This window comes from Anolis sagrei, chromosome 2 (assembly GCF_037176765.1).
Source record: "Anolis sagrei isolate rAnoSag1 chromosome 2, rAnoSag1.mat, whole genome shotgun sequence".
In the NCBI taxonomy this organism is placed as follows: Eukaryota; Metazoa; Chordata; class Lepidosauria; order Squamata; family Dactyloidae; genus Anolis; species Anolis sagrei.
This window is the reverse complement of record NC_090022.1, coordinates 198,632,776-198,652,507: the sequence shown is the minus strand read 5'-3', so window position 1 is coordinate 198,652,507 and position 19,732 is coordinate 198,632,776. Positions and strand designations below refer to the sequence as shown.

Genomic DNA, 19,732 nt, shown 5'->3' with positions numbered 1-19,732 from the left:
TACAGCTATATATATATTTCCTCTCAATCCTAGTTTTTTTAGTCACTACTCAGGCAATGCCATTCAAAATTAAGCCTTTTCACGCTACCATAAAGGAGCCCTCGGTGGTGCAGCATATTAAACTGCTGAGCTGATGAACTTGCTGACCAAAAGGTCAGTGGTTCAAATCCGGTGAGTGGGGTAAGCTCCCACTGTTAGCCCCAGTTTCTGCCAACCTAGCAGTTTGAAAACATGCAAATGTGCGTAGATCAATAGGTTCTGCTTCAGTGGGAAGGTAACAGTGCTCCATACAGTCATGCTGGCTGTATCCAACTTGATATCCTTTCACAGAATTTTAGAGTTACAAGACCACAAGGGCCATTTAGTCCAAACCCCCCTTATGTAGGAATAGAGCTCAAACAATCCTGAAAGATCCCAATCCAAATACGTCTAAAATTGGGGTTTCAACACATTCCAAGGTAATGTATTCCACTGTTCAAATGTTCTTCCAATGAAAAAGGTGATTTTGTTTCATCAGTATTCCATATGGCTGTAAATCAAATTATAACAAGGATGTGTTGATCCATTCTTGATGAAATGTATATTGATTTTCAGCAAATGTCTCCAGAATGTTGGATAATGTTTTTAGCACTAAATACCTGTGCAGATTTTAATAAGCCACGTGGCTTTTCACATGGACATTGCTGTGTAGTAGACTAAGAGGTAGAATAAAACTTCGCCAGATCTACCTAATGAGAGACAATGTGATATAATTAGCTTAATGTTGGACTACAACTGTGGAGAACAGGGTTCAAATTCTAGAATGGCCATGAAAACCCATTTATAGTGATCATAAGATGAACACATCATGAAGTTTTTCTGGCAAGATTTACTCAAAGTAGTGTTTTGCTGTCTTCTGAGGCTAAGGCCCCTTTTACACTGCCATATGATCCAGATGATCAAAGCAGATAATCCATATTATCTGTTTTGAACTTGATTATCTGATTCTACATTGCCATATAATCCAGTTCTAAACAGATACTCTGGATTTATATGGCAGTGTAGAAGGGGCCTCATGCCCCTTCCACACAGCTGTATAAAATCCCACATTGTCTGCTTTGAACAGGATTATATGGCAGTGTAGACTCAAATAACCCAGTTCAAAGCACATATTGTGGAATTTTCTGATTTGATCATCTGGATCATATGGCAGTGATCCTTATAGCACTATTTTCATTGCTACTTCATAATAGTAATATTGCTCCTGTTATGAATCGTAATGTAAATATCTGATATGCAGGATGTTTTTTCACTCACTGGACCAAATAACCGATACACCCAAATTTGAATGCTGGTGGGGTTGGAGATGTTGATTTTGTCATTTGGGAATTGTAGTTGCTGGTATTATAGTTCACCTACAATCAAAGTTCACCTACATTTTGAGCCCCACCAATGATAGAATTGAGCTAAACTTCCCACACACAACTCCCATGACCAACGGAAAATACTGGAAGGGTAAGATGGGCATTGAGCTTGAGTCTGGGAGTTGTAGTTCACCTACATCCCAGAGAGCACTGTGGACTCCAACAATGAGGGATCTGGACCAAACTTAGCACGAATCCTCAATATGGACAAATGTAAACACTGGTGGAGTTTAGGGGGAAATAGACCTTGACATTTGGGAGTTGTAATTGCTGGGATTTATAGTTTACCTACAATCAAAGAGCATTCTGAGCCCCACCAATGATAGAATTGAGCCAAATTTCCCACACAGGACCCCCATGAGCAACTGAAAACACTGTGCTTGAAAGCTTCAAATAGTCCAACGAAAGACAGCCAGGTGAGTAACTGGGGCGGCATACAGGGAGCATATAACTCACATGTTACGGCAGTTCCACTGGCTGCCAGTTCACTACCAGGGCACAATACAAAGTGCTGGCTTTGGCCTATAAAGCCCTAAATGGCTCCAGTCCAATTTACCTGTCCGAATGCATCTCGCCCTATGAACCATCATGGAGATTAAGATCCTCCAGGGAGGCCCTGTTCTCCATCCCGCCATTGTCACAGGAGCGATTGGTGGGAATGAGACAGGGCCTTCTCAGTGGTGACCCCCTGCCTATGGAACTCACTTCCTGGCAAGATCAGATTGGCCCCCTCCCTCCTGTACTTCAGAAGGATGGTAAAAACATGGCTGTGGGACCAAGCTTTCAGGACAGTGCAATAAAGCAGAAATAGGAAACTTTACCAGGCCAATTTAGATTTGACGCAGATGACCAAGACGGTTTTAAACAGTGTATTTTAATATTGTGATAAATGTTTTTAATGTTTATGTATGCATATAATGAATTCCTGTCCCGGCATTGAATGTTTGCCATATATATGCTGTGCTCCGCCCTGAGTCCCCTTCGGGGTGAGAAGGGCGGAATATAAATGTTTTAAATAAATAAGTAAATATTGGCATAAACAGTGAAGACATTATTTTGAAACTACATACTGACTACAGTATTGAGTTATACAACAAAGAGACATGGACAATTGTTGTGTTTCTGAGAAGTTTATTCTTCTTTCTCCCCTTTTTAACAGCATCATTGCCTTGGTGCCTAAAAGCACACATAAGTTTAACTGGTGGCAGGAGGTGGCACATTGAAAATAAAATAAAATAAAACATAAAACAAAGAAGAAGCTTCCCCTCCCAGCCAGTCTAAGTTTTCTGTTGCCCTGGAGACTAGGATGCGGAACAATGGCTTCAAATTACAAGAAAGGAGATTCCACCTGAATATTAGGAAGAACTTCTTGACTGTGAGAGCTGTTCAGCAGTGGAACTCTCTACCCTGGAGTGTGGTGGAGGCTCCTTCTTTGGGGGCTTTTAAACAGAGGCTGGATGGCCATCTGTCGGGGGTGCTTTGAATGCAATTTTCCTGCTTCTTGGCAGAATGGGGTTGGACTGGATGGCCCATGAGGTCTCTTCCAACTCTTAAGATTCTATGATTCCTTCCTCCTACCCATGTGTATACATATACATATATATATTATCACACCTCCATATAACTTCCCTCATCTCTTTGGCTTCTACCATCTGTTTTTCCTTCATGGAGATCAGCCTTAGTTAGTTTTGTTTTTCAGGTAGGCTGTCCTCAGTGGAGTTACTTGTGCGATCCATTGACTTGTCAATTGCTTGGCTTCTTCCCATTTGTAGCGCGGCACATAACCAAAATCCCTTTGTGCCTTCCTGTAAGAAAAGCTGAATGGGGTATTCAGCAAAGTCAGAAGACAGCGATTGACCCTAGGAACATATCTCACAAAAGGGCGAAGCAAGAAGCTCACGGTCTCCAGCAACATAGCATACCAATAAAGGATCGTCAGCGGCATAGCTAACTTGGGTTCAATACCGAATCCCAGCTCCTTGCTCAGCTCATAATTGAGATCTGAATAGCTTAAATGGGGAGTATCATCTGAGACAAAATAGAATTGTCCACGGATTCGCTTGACTTTCTCTGGATCCTTCATGGCTTTAGCTGCTTGGATATGAGCCCAAGCAACATTCCCCACATAAGCTGGATTGACCAGAGCCTGTGGTCGAGAGATCCTCAGAAACCTGTGGTTGTTTTGGAGACTCTCATCGAGATGACCCTGAAGATAAATACTCCCTTCTCCATAGAGATACATAGATCTCAAAGCACACGTCACAAAACTGCTCCCATCCTTCAGTGGTTGGCCATCCATCTCCAGAACAGATTTCTCTGCCTTTCTCTTGGTTTCAGCATAAGGAAAGCCTTGAGTGCTCTCATACACTGTGTCTTCATCGCCATCATAGATGGGATCACCTCTGCAATTTGGACCCGTCACTTCAATGCTGCTCGTGTAGATAAAATACGGAACATTGTTGTGGAGGCAACTCTCAAGTAGTAGCTGTGTCCCTTCACAAAAAAAAAGAGATAAATTAGCAAGGTGATGCAAAGGACGTGGCTCATTGCAGAATGAATGCAAATATCCACATACACATGTCAATAGCTATATTTATTTATTTATTTATTTACAGTTCTTATATTCCGCCCTTCTCACCCCACAGGGGACTCAGGGCGGATTACAGTAAACACATATATGGCAAACATTCAGTGCCAGTTTGACAAACGACATTTAACAGACAAATACACACAGAAGCTATTTAACTTTTTTCTGGCCGCCAGGGGAGCTGCTGCTTTTCATCGTCCATCAACGACACCGATGAAATTCTTCCGCATTCCACATTCCCCGGAGTCTTTTTTCTTTATGGCCTCATAAATTAGTTAAATTTAGCCTCCCACACAAGGTGGTACCTTATTTTTCTACTTGACAGATGCAACTGTCTTTCGGGTTGCAAAGGTCAACAACGGGCTACACAATGGCTGGACACCCACTCCAGCCCGGGCTGGCTTCGAACTCATGACCTTTTGGTCAGAGTGATCTTAATACAGCTGACACTCAGCCAGCTGCGCCACAATCCCGGTGCTATACTCATTAACCAGCATACCTTGTACAGCTATGGTGCAATAAGGGTCTTTGGACCATAATAAATGTTGCTGTTGTTGTTGATGATACCTATACAAAGTTGTCACATGCTCGCTGTCAATTTTGATAATAACTATATTCTACCAAGATGACTTGCGGGAGAGTTCACTCTGACTAAAAAAATCTGAACAGCTTGAAGGAAACTGGAGAGGGAGATGTTTCATATTCATAAGCCAACATCAAACCCTTGTGCTCCTGAACTGCTGACCTGAAGGTTGGCAGTTTGAATCCGCAAGATGGGGGTGAGCTCCTGTTGTTAGCCCTAGCTCCTGCCAACCTAGCAGTTCGAAAACATGCAAATGTGAGGAGATCGATAGGTACTGCTTTGGTGGGCAGAGTCAAAAAGGCGCTCCAAATAGTAATGCTGACCACACAACCAGGAGGTGTCTACAGATGGACGCAGGCTCCTCAGCTTGGAAATGGAGAAAGATCACCTCCCCCAGAGCTGGAGATGAGCACCATCTCCAGAAGCTGGAAATGAAAGGAGAAGTCTTTGCCTTTGTCTGTGTGTTTGTGTCTCACTGTATGTCATTGTAATAAGGCACTGAATGTTTGCCTGTGTCTGCTTATGTACTCTAATCCCTCTGAGGCCCCTTGAGGAGAAGGGCAAATATAAATAAAGTGTCGTTGTTGTTGTTAGAGGCTTGGTAAGGACAAAAGACATGCTGAATTTGACCACTGCCTTTGGTTCAGCCTGCCTGTTCCCTTCTTTGTTGTTGTTATTTATGACCATCCTTTCCATCCCTGTTTTCCCGCATCTCATGTATCTAGGATTGCCACCTTTTGATTCACTCTATTTGCATGTATCTACGAGAGGCTTTTTCATGCAGAGATGCCATAGTCACAGCTTTCCTGGGCTTGGGCCAGAAAAAAAATAAAGTTTGTTGAATTTCACATCCAACTGTTTTCTTTTTCTGTAATTTTTTTGGGAATGTTTTTATCCCATTATTTTTAGTTGAAACGTTTAGTATTTTTATTTATTTTTATTCCGGGAATTTCTATGCTGCCTTTCTCCCGGGAGACCCACAACAACTTTAAAATATACAATGTAATATAAAAGCATTGATTAAAACAACCCAAAGAGTTACACAAATACTCCATAGCATAATCCATTTTATAGACAAATTAAATTAAATTGAAATCTGTCTAAAATTCCCACATGACAATAAAGTGCTAAGCTTAGGTTAATGTTCAATTTTAAAGCTGTGAATTATGTAAAAAAAAAGTAAAATAAAAGTTTTTTATGTCATGATTTGCTTCAGGTGCTCCTTTTGGAGCAGAGCATGCACTACACAAACTGAAAAAGCTGAAGGAAAGTTTTGAAGTTACAATAGACAATGGTTCCTCACATTTCCATGGCATATCAAGTACTGCCATGGTGGTGAGGTCTACCTTGGAAGAGTGAACTTTCTTGGGAAAAGTCGAGATGCCCTTCTTCCTATGGCTGAGTCTTTCTGGTCCCATCTACACTGCTATACAAAATCCAGATTATCTGCTTTGAACTGGATTATATGATTATATGTGTAGACTCATATAGCCCAGTTCAAAGCAGATAATGTGAATCATCTGCTTTGATAGTCTGGATTATATGGAAGTGTAGAAGGGGCCACAGACAAACATGGGCATGGCCCAACAGGACATGGTGAGCTGAGAGCAGGGCAACTTGGGGTGTTAAGGAAGTCCAAAATTTGTGTTGATTTTGGCATTTAGCGCAGGGATGACAGAGATCATTGCCACACACTTTCATTTCCTTTCCCCTTTCCTATTATCCTTTCTTACAGCTCTGTAAGATGGTGTGATTTATCATAATGAAGGACTTCGAAGCCAACCTGGGTCAGAGTGAGCTTCCGACCAATTTGTGTAGCTTGCTGTCAACCTTTGCAGCCCAAAATACAGTTGCCTCTTTCAAGTAGGAAATTTAGGTACCACTTAAACGGGGAGGCTAATTTACGAAGACATAAAAATCTCCAGCAAGCATGCAAAGAATGAGGAAGTACTTAATCAGTGTCACAAATGGACAGTGAAGCAACAGCTCCCCTGGTGGCCAGAATACCCTCGTGAAAAAGCTGGAATGTTAAATAGCCTCTGTGTGTCTGTCTATATATGTTGTGTGTCTATGGCATTGAATGTTTGCCATGTATATGTACATTATAATCCGCCTGAGTCCCCTGCAGGGTGAGGGCAGAATATAAATACTGTAAATAAATAAATAAATAAATAAATAAATAAAGGACGAACTGAAGCAGGTGGTGGGCTGAGAGGGAGAGTGAAAATACTAGGCTTATACACACTACAGCAACTGCCCCATGAAATCCCACCAAGAAAATCTTTTTATGGCACCTGATTTCTGAAAAAGTAAGATGCTGCTAGTGTGCAAATCCATTTTAGGGCAAACCATGCCTATTCAGAGGTGAAGAAAAGGCATCACAGGAGACCCTTTTTTCTCTATCATGGCTCCAGAGCCCAACTCAAATTAAATCAAGTTGACCCTATCTCATTCAGTGTCTAGGTTTGGACACTTCATTATGTTTTTCATGCACCCCCACCAACTTCAATGCTGAAGCTACTTTTGACCATTTCTAACTAGATAAAAATAACCTAAAATGTTTTTTAATGTCGTTTTTATTAAAGAAGATTAAACGACACAAACAAACAAACAAATAAACAAACAAGCAAACAGACAAACATGCAAATAAAAATTTTAAAAATGGCTACAGCAATTGAGGTCTATATAATTCCCTCTATATATGCTAAGTTCTTACATACTTATCAGTGTCTGATTTCGTTTACAGTATATGCCAATGTACACATACCTACCCATCTAATCTGTAACAAATACAAAAATCTAACTACTGAGTTAACTCCCTCCACCTCCATACAGTGCAATACAACACATACATATACAGACTCCCCTTAACTTCCAGGTTCCTCAAGTGAAACTGTGTTTAATTTCGTTCCTAACATATCCTAACTTACTGGTTAACCTGTAACCTACTTTGTCCTAGTCTTTGGGATTCTTCAAAACCTAAAATGTTTCGAAGATGTCAGTTCACAAATGTGTTTTGCCTCAACTTTATCTAGCCTTACCTCGGACATTGACATCCCAGAGCGTGCGCTTGTCCACGTGGCCTAAGATGTCAATGATACAAGCCGTATGGATGACGAGGGAGATGCCTTGGACCGCTGTCTGAAGAGTTGCCATGTCCCGAATATCCCCCTGAATGACTGTCAAGAGGGTTTTTGTATTCACTTCTGGAGGAAACAAAATGAGATATGATGAACAGCGATTGGGCACCATCCACTCAGTAAAGAGCAAACAATGGAGTTTACCATGTAGCCGTAGTGGCGCAATTTTTGTCACCTTGTGTAGGCTGAACTGCTACCTGAAGGTCAGCATTTTGAATCCGCGAGATGGGGTGAGCTCCCCTCTGTCAGCTCCAGTTTCCCATTCAGGGACATGAGAGAAACCTCCCACAGGATGGTAAAACATCCAGGGCAACGTCCCTGCAGATGGCCAATTCTCTCACACCAGAAGCGACTTGCAGTTTCTCAAGTTGCTTCTGACATGATAAAAAATGTACTAATTGTTGCTGTGTGCAATAATGTCTACATTACAAAGCAGGCCATAGACAATAACATATTTTACTTTGTATTTTTTAATCTTACTACAGCTTAGGAGTAGGCAAAGTATGCATCCCACTTTAAATTCTCCTGAAGTATTCGAGGCTTTATAGTTTAGCAAGGCGCCTTTAAAATGCTCAGCCAGAGCGTTCCTGAGCCTTCCTAAATGACAAACCCCAGAATTCTGCAAGATAATTTAAAGTGGGTCACACACTTTAGACCCACACATGTTGTAGGAGGGCACACACTGCAACAAAAGAGAAATATGATCCGCTAGAGTAGAATCCCAATCTGGAGGGAGGCTCGCGCCAGTGAGTTCCTTCAAGACATGGGGGTTCTATGTGTGACATTTGGCACAATTTTATTGTTGGTGGGGTTCAAGCTCTTTAATTGTCGGTGAACTATAAATCCCAGCAACTACGACTCCCAAATGTCAAGGTCTATTTTTCCCAAACTCCACCAGTGTTCACATTTGGACATATTGGATATGCATGCCAAGTTTGGTCCAGATCTATCATTGTTTGAGTCCACAGTGCTCTCTGGATGTAGGTGAACTACAACTCCAGAACTCAAGGTCAGTGCCCACCAAACCCTTCCAGTATTTTCTGTTGGTCATGGGAATTGCGTGTGCCAAGGATGCTCTTTGATTGTTCAATTCCATCATTGGTGGAGTTCAGGATGCTCTTTGATTGTAGCTTAAATATAAATCCCAGCAACTACAACTCCCAAATGACAAAATCAATACCCCCAACCCCACCAGTATTCAAATTTGGGCGAATCAGGTATTTGTGCCAAATTTGGTGAAATAAATGAATAATAAATCCTGCATGTCAGATATTTACATTACAATTCAGAACAGTAGCAAAATTACAGTTATGAAGTAGCAACAAAAATAATTTTATGGTTGGGGTCACGACAACACAAGGAACGGTATTAAGGGGTCGCGGCATTACGAAGGTTGAGAACCACTGGTCTAGATCGAGGGAAGTCTCTATTCTGCTTTGGTCAGACCTCACCTGGAATGCTGTGTCCAGTTCTGGGCATCACAATTCAAGAGAGATATTGACTGGCTGGAGGAAGACTAAAATGGTCAAAGGTCTGGAGAAAATGAATCCCTATGAGGAGTGTCTTAAAGAGCTGGTTATCTTTAGCCTAGAGAAGAGAAGATTGAGAGGAGACAGGATAGCCAGATATAGAGATGTGAAAGGATGCCATAAGGAAGAGGGAACAGGCTTGTTTTCTGATGTCCTGTAGACTAGGACTCAATGGAGCTGTGGGTTAAAATTACAGGAAAGGAGGATCCACCTGAACATTAGGAAGAACATCCTGACCATAAGAAAAGCTGTTCAACAGTGGAACTCTCTGCCTTGGAGTGTGATGGAGGTTCCTTCTTTGGAGGCTTTTAAAGAGGGCAATGCAATGGGTTAAACCCTTGTGTCAGTTGAAATGCTGACCTGAAGACCTATAGGTCAGTGGTTTGAATCCGCGAAACGAGGTGAGCTCCCATCTGTCAGCCCCAGCTTCCCATGAATAGCCAGGTATAAAGATGTGAGAGGATGCCATAAGGAAGAGGGAGCAAGAATGTTTTCTGATGCCCTGGAGACTAAGACTCAACAGAGCCATGGGTTAAAATTACAAGAAATGAGAATCCACCTGAACATTAGGAAGAATTTCCTGACTCTAAGGAAAGCTGTTCAACAGTGGAACTCTCTGCCTTGGAGTGTGGTGGAGGTTCCTTCTTTGGAGGAGTTTAAACGGAGACTAGGGAGTTAAACCCTTGTGTCAGTTGAAATGCTGACCTGAAGACCTATAGGTCAGCAATTTGAATCCACGAAACAAGGTGAGCTCCCATCTGTCAGCCCCAACTTCCCATGGATAGCCAGGTATAAAGATGTGAAAGGATGTCATAAAGAAGAGGGAGCAGGCTTGTTTTCTGATGCCCTGTAGACTAAGACTCAACATTAGGAAGAACCTCCTGACCGTAAGAAGAGCTATTCAAGAGTGGAACTCTCTGCCTTGGAGTGTGGTGGAGGTTCCTTCTTTGGAGGTGTTTAAACAGAGACTAGGGAGCTGCGGTAGCGCAATGGGTCAATTGAAATGCTAACCTGGAGACCTATAGGTCAGTGGTTTGAATCCCCGAGAAGAGGTGAGCTCCCGTCTGTCACCCCCAGCTTCCCATGGATAGCCTGGTATAAAGATGTGAAAAGGATGCCATAAAGAAGAGGGAGCAGGTCTGTTTTCTCCTGCCTTGGAGACTAGGACTAGGGCGATGGGTTCAAATGGCAGGCAAGGAGATTCCAATTGAACATGAGGAAGAGAGTGCTCCTCTTTGGGGTGGAGGGAAGGTGGCCCCCTGGCCAAGGGGAGGGCTCTCTCCCTTCTTTCCTTACCGCCAAACTCCTGCCGTGCCTCCATCCCGACGGCTTTGTCCAAGGCGCGCACCTCGGCCGGCCCGCCGTCTCCGTTTCCTTCCTCCAGCAACTGGCACACAATCCTCCTGCCCAGGAAGCCCCCGGCTCCCGTCACCAGGCACTTCAGGCCCGCCAAAGACATGATGATGAGGAGGAGAAGGAGGAGGAGGAGGAGGGTGGCTTCAGGTGTGAGAGCCCTCCCGCCCTTGCCTCTCCTTTTATTCCCCCGCCCGAAGAAGCCAGGCAGCCTGTGGCCCCGCCCTGGGCGGCAAGGAGATCGCCAGCCCACCCATCTCCAGAGAAAAGGGGATGCGCCTTTCATTTCCACATTTGAGGGAATGGTTTTGCATGGCTTCCCTTTCCCCAAAAAGTCTTAGCACCTCCAACTAACACCACAAGCTTACAGACTGAAGCCCCTTCCACACAGCTGTATAAAACCCCAGGTCATCTGCTTTGAACTGAGTTATATGGCAGTGTGGACTCAGGGCCCTTCCCCAGAATATCAAGGCCAAATAACCCACAACATCCACTTTGAACTGGGTTATCTGGGGGCCCTTCCACACAGCCCTATATCCCAGAATATCAAGGCAGAAAATCCCACATTATCTGAGAGTGGACTCAGGTAACCCAGGGCGGTTCCAGATAGTCCTTTATCCCCGGATCATTCACATTTTTAAAATGCAGATCTTCCTGGGGGGCTGTTTACACCCACCCCAGAGTGGGTATCCAGGTGTTCTCCCGGGACCCATTCAGGAGAATGTCTGAAGAAGGCCCTTCCCCCCTCCCCAGAAGCCTCCAAACCCCTTTGAAAAGTAATGAAAACTTACCCAGCCTCCATTACAGGTTTCAAGCTGGGAGAGCTGCTAGAAGCCTGTAATGGAGGCCAGGTCAGTTTTCATTGCTTTTCAAAGGAGACTGGAGGCTTTGGGGGAGGAGGGTTGGTTATTCCCACAGTTTACTGGTCTTATTTTGGAGAATGTCTGGAGAAGACCCCCTCCCCCGAAGCCCCCAGACCAGACCCCTTTGAAAAATAAAGAAAACTTATTTAGCCCAGTAAACTTTGAGAACAGTGTCTGGACTGTAGTCCAGACACTGTAAGTAGTGGGTTTATCCCTAACCTTCAAAGAAGGCGCAGAATAAATACACTATCTAATTAATTTGCCACAAACCAGGGTTTTCCTGGTTTGTGGCAAATTAATTCAGGACTGTCCAGAACGTTGTCTGGACAGCCCCTTCTTTATTGCAGTAGATACCACAATAAAGGTACTGTCTGGGCAGTCCCCCAGTTCAAAGCAGATATGGTGGGATTTTCTGCCTTGATATTCTGGGATATAGGGCTATGTGGAATAAAATCCCACAATTTCTGCTTTGAACTGGAATATCTGGCAGTGTTGACTCAGGTAACCCATTCAAAGCAGATATGGTGGGATTTTCTGCCTTGATATTCTGGGGGCCCTTCCACATAGCCCTATATCTCAGAATATCGAGGCAGAAAATCCCACATTATCTGAGTGTGGACTCAGATAACCCAGGTCAAAGAAGATAATGTGGGATTTTCTGCCTTGATATTCTGGGATATAGGGCTATGTGGAAGGGCCCTGAGTTATATGGCTGTGTAGAAGGGCCCTAAAGAGCACAGTGGAGCAATGGATTCAAATTGCAGGAAAATTCTAGCTAAGCATTTGGAACAACTTCCTGATGGTAAGAGCTGTTCAGCAATGGAATATGCTGCCTCAGAGTGTGGTGAAGTCTCCTGCAGATTGGTAGCATGTCCTTTCTTTAAAAAATGCAACTGGACTTCTCAAGCAAATTTTATAGCAGCTATAAAAAATTATAGCTGCTGCATCTTTTTCCCAGATCAGCCAGTTGAATTGGGTCTCATTAATTTCTCTGGGCATGAGCCTAAGGGCCCGTACAGACAGTGCCTTTACCCCAGGAGCTCCTGCAGCAATCTGGAGGGTGGCCAGATGCTGTTCTCTGTAAACCCGGTTGTAATCACAACAAAAGGCAAAAACACAAGATTTCCAGGTGCGGGAATATCACGGTTTTCAGCTGAATATCTGGATCTTCGCATGTCTGTATGTCCCTGCAATCAGAAATCACAGGATTTTTTTATCTGATTTTGTTCCTGGGTTCAGATGCTTTTTCCCATTGGTCAGTTTCAAAAAAAAGATGACACTTGAGTAGAAGGCAAAAACTTTGTTTGTGTGGCAGATACTTTATGAAACATGTGGAAGCAACAGTTTCTCTAGCCTGCACATTAAACAGAACTTATGCAGATATGCAGTTATGCGGATATCCGCATATCCGCACATCTTAACCTCCAAGGTTTTTTTTACTACTTACTACAGGCTGAAGGAGGGCCCTCATTGGATCTCCTCCGGCTCACTGACATCACAGCAAATCACAATGAAGCTGATTCAGAGGGGGGTGGGCATGGAAACTTTGAATCTGAAAGCTATATATTCTGTATTTATCTGTCTAGCAGACATGTAAATTTGTTGACAGATTACTGCAGTCATCATCCTTTCCAGCTGGAATGAAATAAAACCTCGGTGGATTTCCTTGGTGAGACTTTATTTGGGAAAAATAGGAGAAAATCTTTTTGTCGCTTGCCATCTCGCCAGGTCTGGTCGGTCTCTTCCTAGGCAGGGTCTCCCAAATTTGTGTTCGGCATCAAATTTATTCTCTAAATACAATTACAAATTAAAATACTTCCCAGGCAAGAAAAAGGTTTACCAAGGCTTCTCCTGTACACTAATCACACTAGAGAGAAAAATCCAATTAAAATCAGGTTGCTGCCTCCTGCAGAATGCTGGGGTTTGTAGTTTAGGGAGGAGCCTTTAACAGCTTTACTAAACTACAAAACCTAGAATTCTGCAGGAGTCAGAAACCGGATTCAAGTGGATTTTTTTTTCTCTAGTGTGATGAAGTGGAAAGTAATATTATTGTGGGTCCTCAGATCAGAGTTCAAAGGTTTATCACTATAGTTTTGCCTTGGAACAATACCTGATCACAACCTGATATTTGATAAAATAAAGTTAATGTTTCTTAGGCTGCAATCTTGGAGGGGGTCCCAAGGCCATCAAGTCCAACCTCCTACTCAATGCAGAATATTCAAGTGTGGTACTGACATCTAAACCCTTGTTTTTTCAAGTCTTTTATTCTATTGTATAGTTAGTTGTGACTTCCACCCTATCCCTTGGCTTCTCTCTAAGTCACATAGTTGTGTTTAAAGCCTGCTTTGGTAGAGATATTTGAGCTATCATCTCCAACCCACAAGGGCTTAATTAAAAACCTTCATGATTAGATTTCCTATGCTTTCCAAAGATATTCTTCTCAGTCTTTGTGAGGTGAGTACCATCTCTCTTTTATCTGAAAATGAAGACTATGGTCCTAGAAGACAAACTTATTCTATCAACACTGATTGGTAGCGCATGGGATGCAGACCCAAAATTCAAAAGAACATCAGCTCTGGCCTTGTCTTATTCAACTGCTGAGTATGCCTGCCCTGTTTGGCACAAGTCTGGCCACGTGAAGCAGGCGAACATAGCACTGAATGAAGCATGCAGAATAATCACAGGATGCCTCAAGCCTACACATGTTGATAGACTCTATAAGCTAGATGGCATTGCACCCCCTGATGTGTGACAAGAAGTTGCTGCCTCCTGTGAGAGTAATAAGGCTGAATACTGTGAAAGCCACCCACTGCATCACTATCAGCCTCCTGCCAGTAGACTCATATCATGGAAAAAATTCATGAGAACCACCACTCTTCTTTATGTTCCCCCAGCAACAGGAAAACCAGGCAATTCCAACTGGATGGCCCCCCACGGGGGTCTTCCTCCAGGGGCAAACCAAGAATTGACAACTTGGAAGTCCCTGAACAGACTCAGAAGCAGAATGGGCAGATCAAAAGACAACCTGGCAAAATGGCACTACCTAAAAGAATCCTCCACCTTGTGCAACTGTGGAGCAGAACAAACAACACCACATTTGTATGCTTGCCCACAATGCCCTGCCTCATGAACAGAGGAAGAACTATTTAAAGCTACAGACAATGTGGTTGCTGTTGCCCGTTTTTGGTCTAAAATTATTGAACCACTTGTGTTCCCTCTATTTCATCAGTTTTATACTAATTTATTTATGCAATGTTTTTGACATGAAATAAATAAATAACACTGTTTGTGTAGATAGTCATTCACTTGCAGTATCTTTCTGTACCTATGTGGTCTTCTGTTTTTTACTAATAAAATTGGCAGGAATACCACCTAATCCCCTGAACTCCTCACTTTCTTTCTGAGGGCCTCATAGCCTAAGGAAATCTGCTGGGAGATACTCTTGGCTATGTCATTGAATAAGAAGAAAAGTACTTATTTATGTGCTTGATGAGCATTGGTAAGTTGTCAGTGTCATCTCAAATGCATGCACCAGAGAAGCACACTCGTAGGTAGGCAAGGGCTGCACTTTTTAAAAAAGTGTTTGCAGGATGTTTTTGGAGGGTGCAAGAAGATTTCTCTTAAAGGGGTTGAGCAAAGAGAATTTAAAGCCATTCTATCAAATGTCGTAACCAAATAATAATATAGTATTATAACCAAATTTCTGAATCAAATGCATTGGAAGCATATTTTGTCTGTGATGGACACTTTTTTTCTGAATGTGAAGAAATTTCTTCAGATTTCTGCAACATTTCTAGTGTCAACAGCTCCAAAATGAAATATTGTTTTCAACTCTGCAATGTTTGAAAACATACATAAAAACTACAACGGGGCAAGATAGACTGTCTGGACTCACACTGTTGAGTGTACACAGAAGTTTATCGATGGGGCCTAATTTCTGTCAAAGTCAAAGACACAGTTTTCAAACGTTTCCAACAGACGTTGTGGTATTCTTTTGTAACCATTAAATTACCAATTAAGAGTCATTTTCCATTTTTTACTTGAAACTTTGTAAGTAAAGTAGTAATTTGATTTAATTCAGTCTATATAAAATATAGAACGAATCATATAATTTTAATTATTTTCTGTTATGGACCTACTCTTTAGGATTTGCTAAAAAAAGTTTCAACCCCACCCCATTTTTTTCTAACTATGGGCCTGCTACATCCCCAAGATTCATTATACTTACCCAGTCCAGTTATACTCCTGTTAAATACATTTTGGCATTATCCGTGCATTGTTCATGTCTTCACCTGAGTATATTTTGAATTCAACGTGTTTGCATTCATTTGGTGTTTTTCTTGCCTTGTGTACCATGGATTTTTTAAATTTTACAGTTTCTGTCTTACATCCTTGCTATTGTGTACTTTTATAGGATTTTATTTGAAGTTATGAATACTTTTCAGTTGGTGCAGCCTGAGAATGTAGACACAATCCTTGCAGAAGTGGGAGCCACCACATGTATGCGAGACCTTTGCCCTCCTTGCCTTATCAATGAGGCCAGAGGGAGTGATGCCCTGAGGTACTGGGAGGTGATGCTGGGAAACTCTCATGAGTCCATTGGCCTGGGGGTGCCATAGGAATGGAGGAGTGTGAGAATGGAGAAGGAACAGTGTACACATATGTTCCCTCATGCACATATTCACAAGTTTGAGGGGGAGAGGGTGGAATGGGGAAACACAAGGAGGGACGCTTGTGGCAGTAGAAAAGTGCTGCACCAGCTGATCTTATGGTAGGCATGCTGTCTGTCTGCACCAGAGAACTGCACACCACTCACTTTCCCCATTCACACACCCCATTCTCTTCCTTTTGACCTAAGTGAGAGGGTGAGTGAGCAAGTGGAAAATGGCCACTGATCCAGTACAGTTGTCCACCCCAGCAAACTCATGTGCTGCAAAAAAAATTGTGGCAGAGGATTTCTAAATTATTTGCACAGGCTAGAATTAGACTGACTACATCTCAGGAATTTCATTTAAACCTCAGCCACAGATCTTTTGCAAATATTGCCATTCTTTTGAATTCCACAAAGTTACACAAGCCATAACTCTTCATTTCCAAGTTACCCATAAGGCATATAAAAGTAATTTGAGAAAGTGGGATTTTTTTTGTCCTGGTTCATAGAATAGGAGCTACAAGTATCCAATATAGAGAAAATAATGTTGTGAACAAAGCAATCTCAAGGTCTTATGCATTACACTGGCCTTGGTCTCTGTGAGAATTTTCTGTGGCTTTGTGGAATACTTTTGTCAGCAGAGAAGATGCACAAGATATTTGTTTCACCATTTTTGTAATGCTAATCTGAAGTCAAGGGCACTGGAACATATTCCTCCAGTTCTTGGCAGCAAAGAGAAATGAGGACGATTGAGCAAATTAACAAGCTATTCACAGAGAAGAATTATACTACTTTGGGGAGAAAAAAGCATGGCAATATCTATATTTTAAATGAACTGACTAAGCCTGGCAGAAACCAGCTTCCTACTTGCTTGTCTTTCTTTCCTTCCTTCCTTCCTTCCTTCCTTCCTTCCTTCCTTCCTTCCTTCCTTCCTTCCTTCCTTCCTTCCTTCCTTCCTTCCTCATATGATGAAATCTCTGGCCAGTTCTACAAGAAAATCAATTAGAACAATTTAAAATGTAAGTGTGGAGACCCCAGTGGCACAGTGGGTTAAAGTGCCGAGCTGCTGAATTTGTTGATCAAAAGGTTACTAGTTCGAATCCGGGGAGTGGGGTAAGCTCCCACTGTTAGATCCAGCTTCTGCCAACCTAGCAGTTTCTCAAGTCGCTCCTGACATAAAAAAGTCAAAGGTGGTGACAAGCACTTCAATCCATAGAATTTGCATGCGTGTCCAGTGACAGAGATGGATGTAGAAGTACTCCCAAACTTCACATCTGCTTTCACAAGCCCATCCAGAAGAGGTTGCTTACCTAGTTCCCAGACCTGAAAACTATTCAACCAAAGAAATTCTATCTTTTGGGGATTCAACTTCATTTTATTGACCCTCATCCTTCCTACTGTACTATTCTATTTGGTCTACCACCTGAGCACCACCCAGTTCTAAAACTTCCAGTGGGCTCATTCCATGCCTTCATATAGATATTGAAGAATAAGTGAGATAGGATGAAACTGTATGGCACCCCACAACTTAATAGCCATGTGGATTAGAAGGAATCTTTCTATACTGCTCTCTGGTACCACATATAGGAATGGAAACACTGTAATAAATCAGTTCCTACTCACATTGCTCAGAGCCAGTTCAGTAAGGGCCTTTCCAGACAGGCCCTATATCCCAGGATCTGATCCCAGGTTTTCTGTTTATCCCAGATTATCTGGCACTGTGGACTCTTACAATCCAGGGGGCTAGGAAGACAGAGGCTGGATGGCCATCTGTCAGGGGTGATTTGAAGGCAATATTCCTGCTTCTTGGCAGGGGGTTGGACTGGATGGCCCATGAGGTCTCTTCCAACTCTTTGATTCTATGATTCTATGAAGACAGTTCCAACTTGTTTCTTGCACTGTAGTAATAGTATAATATAATATAATGTATATACATATAATATTGTTAATATTATAATGTAATACAATATAATACTAATACAATATTATCATTATATATTTTATGTTACATGTAATATTACTAATAATATTACAATATAATGGTATAGTACAATATAGTAATATATAATACTTATATTGTGCTGTGGTAATAATATCATATATTGTATTTACATATTACTTGTAAGCCGCTCTGAGTCCCCTTCAGGGTGAGAAGGGCAGCATATAAATGTCATAAATAAATAAATAAATAAAGCAGAAAACCTGGGATCAGATCCTGGGATATAAGGCCTGTCTGGAAGGGCCCTATGACACTATGACCAGTGGTTTCAAAAGCTCCTGTGACATCCAGGAAAATCAACAGAACAAGACTTCCCATATCTCATCTGGAGCAGGGCAGCTAAGGATAGCTGCTTCATCATTGCACCCTGACCTGATATTAGATTGAAATTGGTCCAGATAATTCCTTTTCTCCAAGAACATCCGAAATCGTTTGAGTACATTGACCAAATATGGTTATGAGTGGTGCAGTGGTAGTAGCTGCATTCTTCTAGGTCCGGGGAAACATTCTGCAGAATAGGGTGCAACATAATCTGCTTGAAGGAAGAGACACTTCTGTCTGCCTTAGCAAATGTTGTGCCTGTTTGTTACCGGGCACAATTCAAAGTGCTGGCTTTGGCCTATAAAGCCCTAAATGACCCCCGCCCAGTTTACCTTTCTGAAGACATCTCCCTTTATGAACCACTGTGGAAACTAAGATCTTCTGGGGAGGCCCTGCTTTCGGTCCCGTCACCATCACAGATGCGTTTGGCAGGGATGAGAGACAGGGCCTTCTCAGTGATTGCCCCCTGGTTATGGAACTCCCTTCCTGGCAATATTAGATCAGCCCCCTCCCTCCTGACCTTCAGGAGGATGGTGAAGACATGGCTGTGGGACTAAACCTTTGGGTCAGTGCAATGAGGCAAAATGGTGTCCTGAGATGGTTTTAAAGCAACTTTTAATGTGAATATAAGTGATTTTAATGTTTGTATATATTTATGGTTTTATGTCCCGGCATTGAATGTTTGCCGTATATATGTTGTGCTCCGCCCTGAGTCCCTTGCGGAGTGAGAAGGGCGGAATATAAATGTGTCAAATAAATAAATAAATAAATAAATAAATAAATAAATAAATATTTGCCAGCCTTGGGCTGGGTGCTCACCTTGTATCATATGGAGGCTCCAGAACTGCACAATTTGGATGCTTTTGTGCTGGCATTATGGCCTGCTTCAAGGAGCTTTTCTGCAGGGATAAGGCTCAAGCTAAACTGATGAAGCTTAAGCAAGGATCCCTATCCATTTCAGAGTATGTCCAAGAGTTCCAGAAATCGGCCTCCCATGTTTCAGGCTAGAATGAAACTTTTAAAATCCAAGCTTTTAAAAATGGATTGAGAGCAGATTTTCTGGAATGGATGTTCTCCCAGGATAAATCCGACACCTTATGTGCTAGGTGGTCCTCACTGGGCAGATAGAGATAATAAAAGAAGAAGTGAAGAGGGCATGCCAAAAGCAAGGTTTGCCAGCTAAAGACACAGAAAAGAAAGACAGCAAACAACCAGGAGAGGCAACAGTATCGACCCAGTGGGGGGAAAGAAACATTGGAAGTTTGGGCTTTGTTTTGTGGAGAGAGTGTCATTTAGCAGTCAC

The 19,732-nt window shown here is 42.4% G+C and overlaps 1 protein-coding gene across 1 annotated transcript; it reads right to left on the bottom strand.

Moving 5' to 3' along the window:
- Positions 1-2,514: 2,514 nt before the first annotated feature.
- On the bottom strand, positions 2,515-10,714 carry HSD3B1 (hydroxy-delta-5-steroid dehydrogenase, 3 beta- and steroid delta-isomerase 1). The gene is made up of 3 exons (XM_060760842.2): positions 10,539-10,714; positions 7,615-7,779; positions 2,515-3,896 (listed from the first exon to the last, which is right to left on the bottom strand). The coding sequence occupies exons 1-3, from the start codon at positions 10,699-10,701 to the stop codon at positions 3,082-3,084; spliced, it is 1,143 nt and encodes a 380-aa protein (XP_060616825.2). The 5' UTR covers positions 10,702-10,714; the 3' UTR covers positions 2,515-3,081.
- Between the last annotated feature and the right edge of the window lie 9,018 nt (positions 10,715-19,732).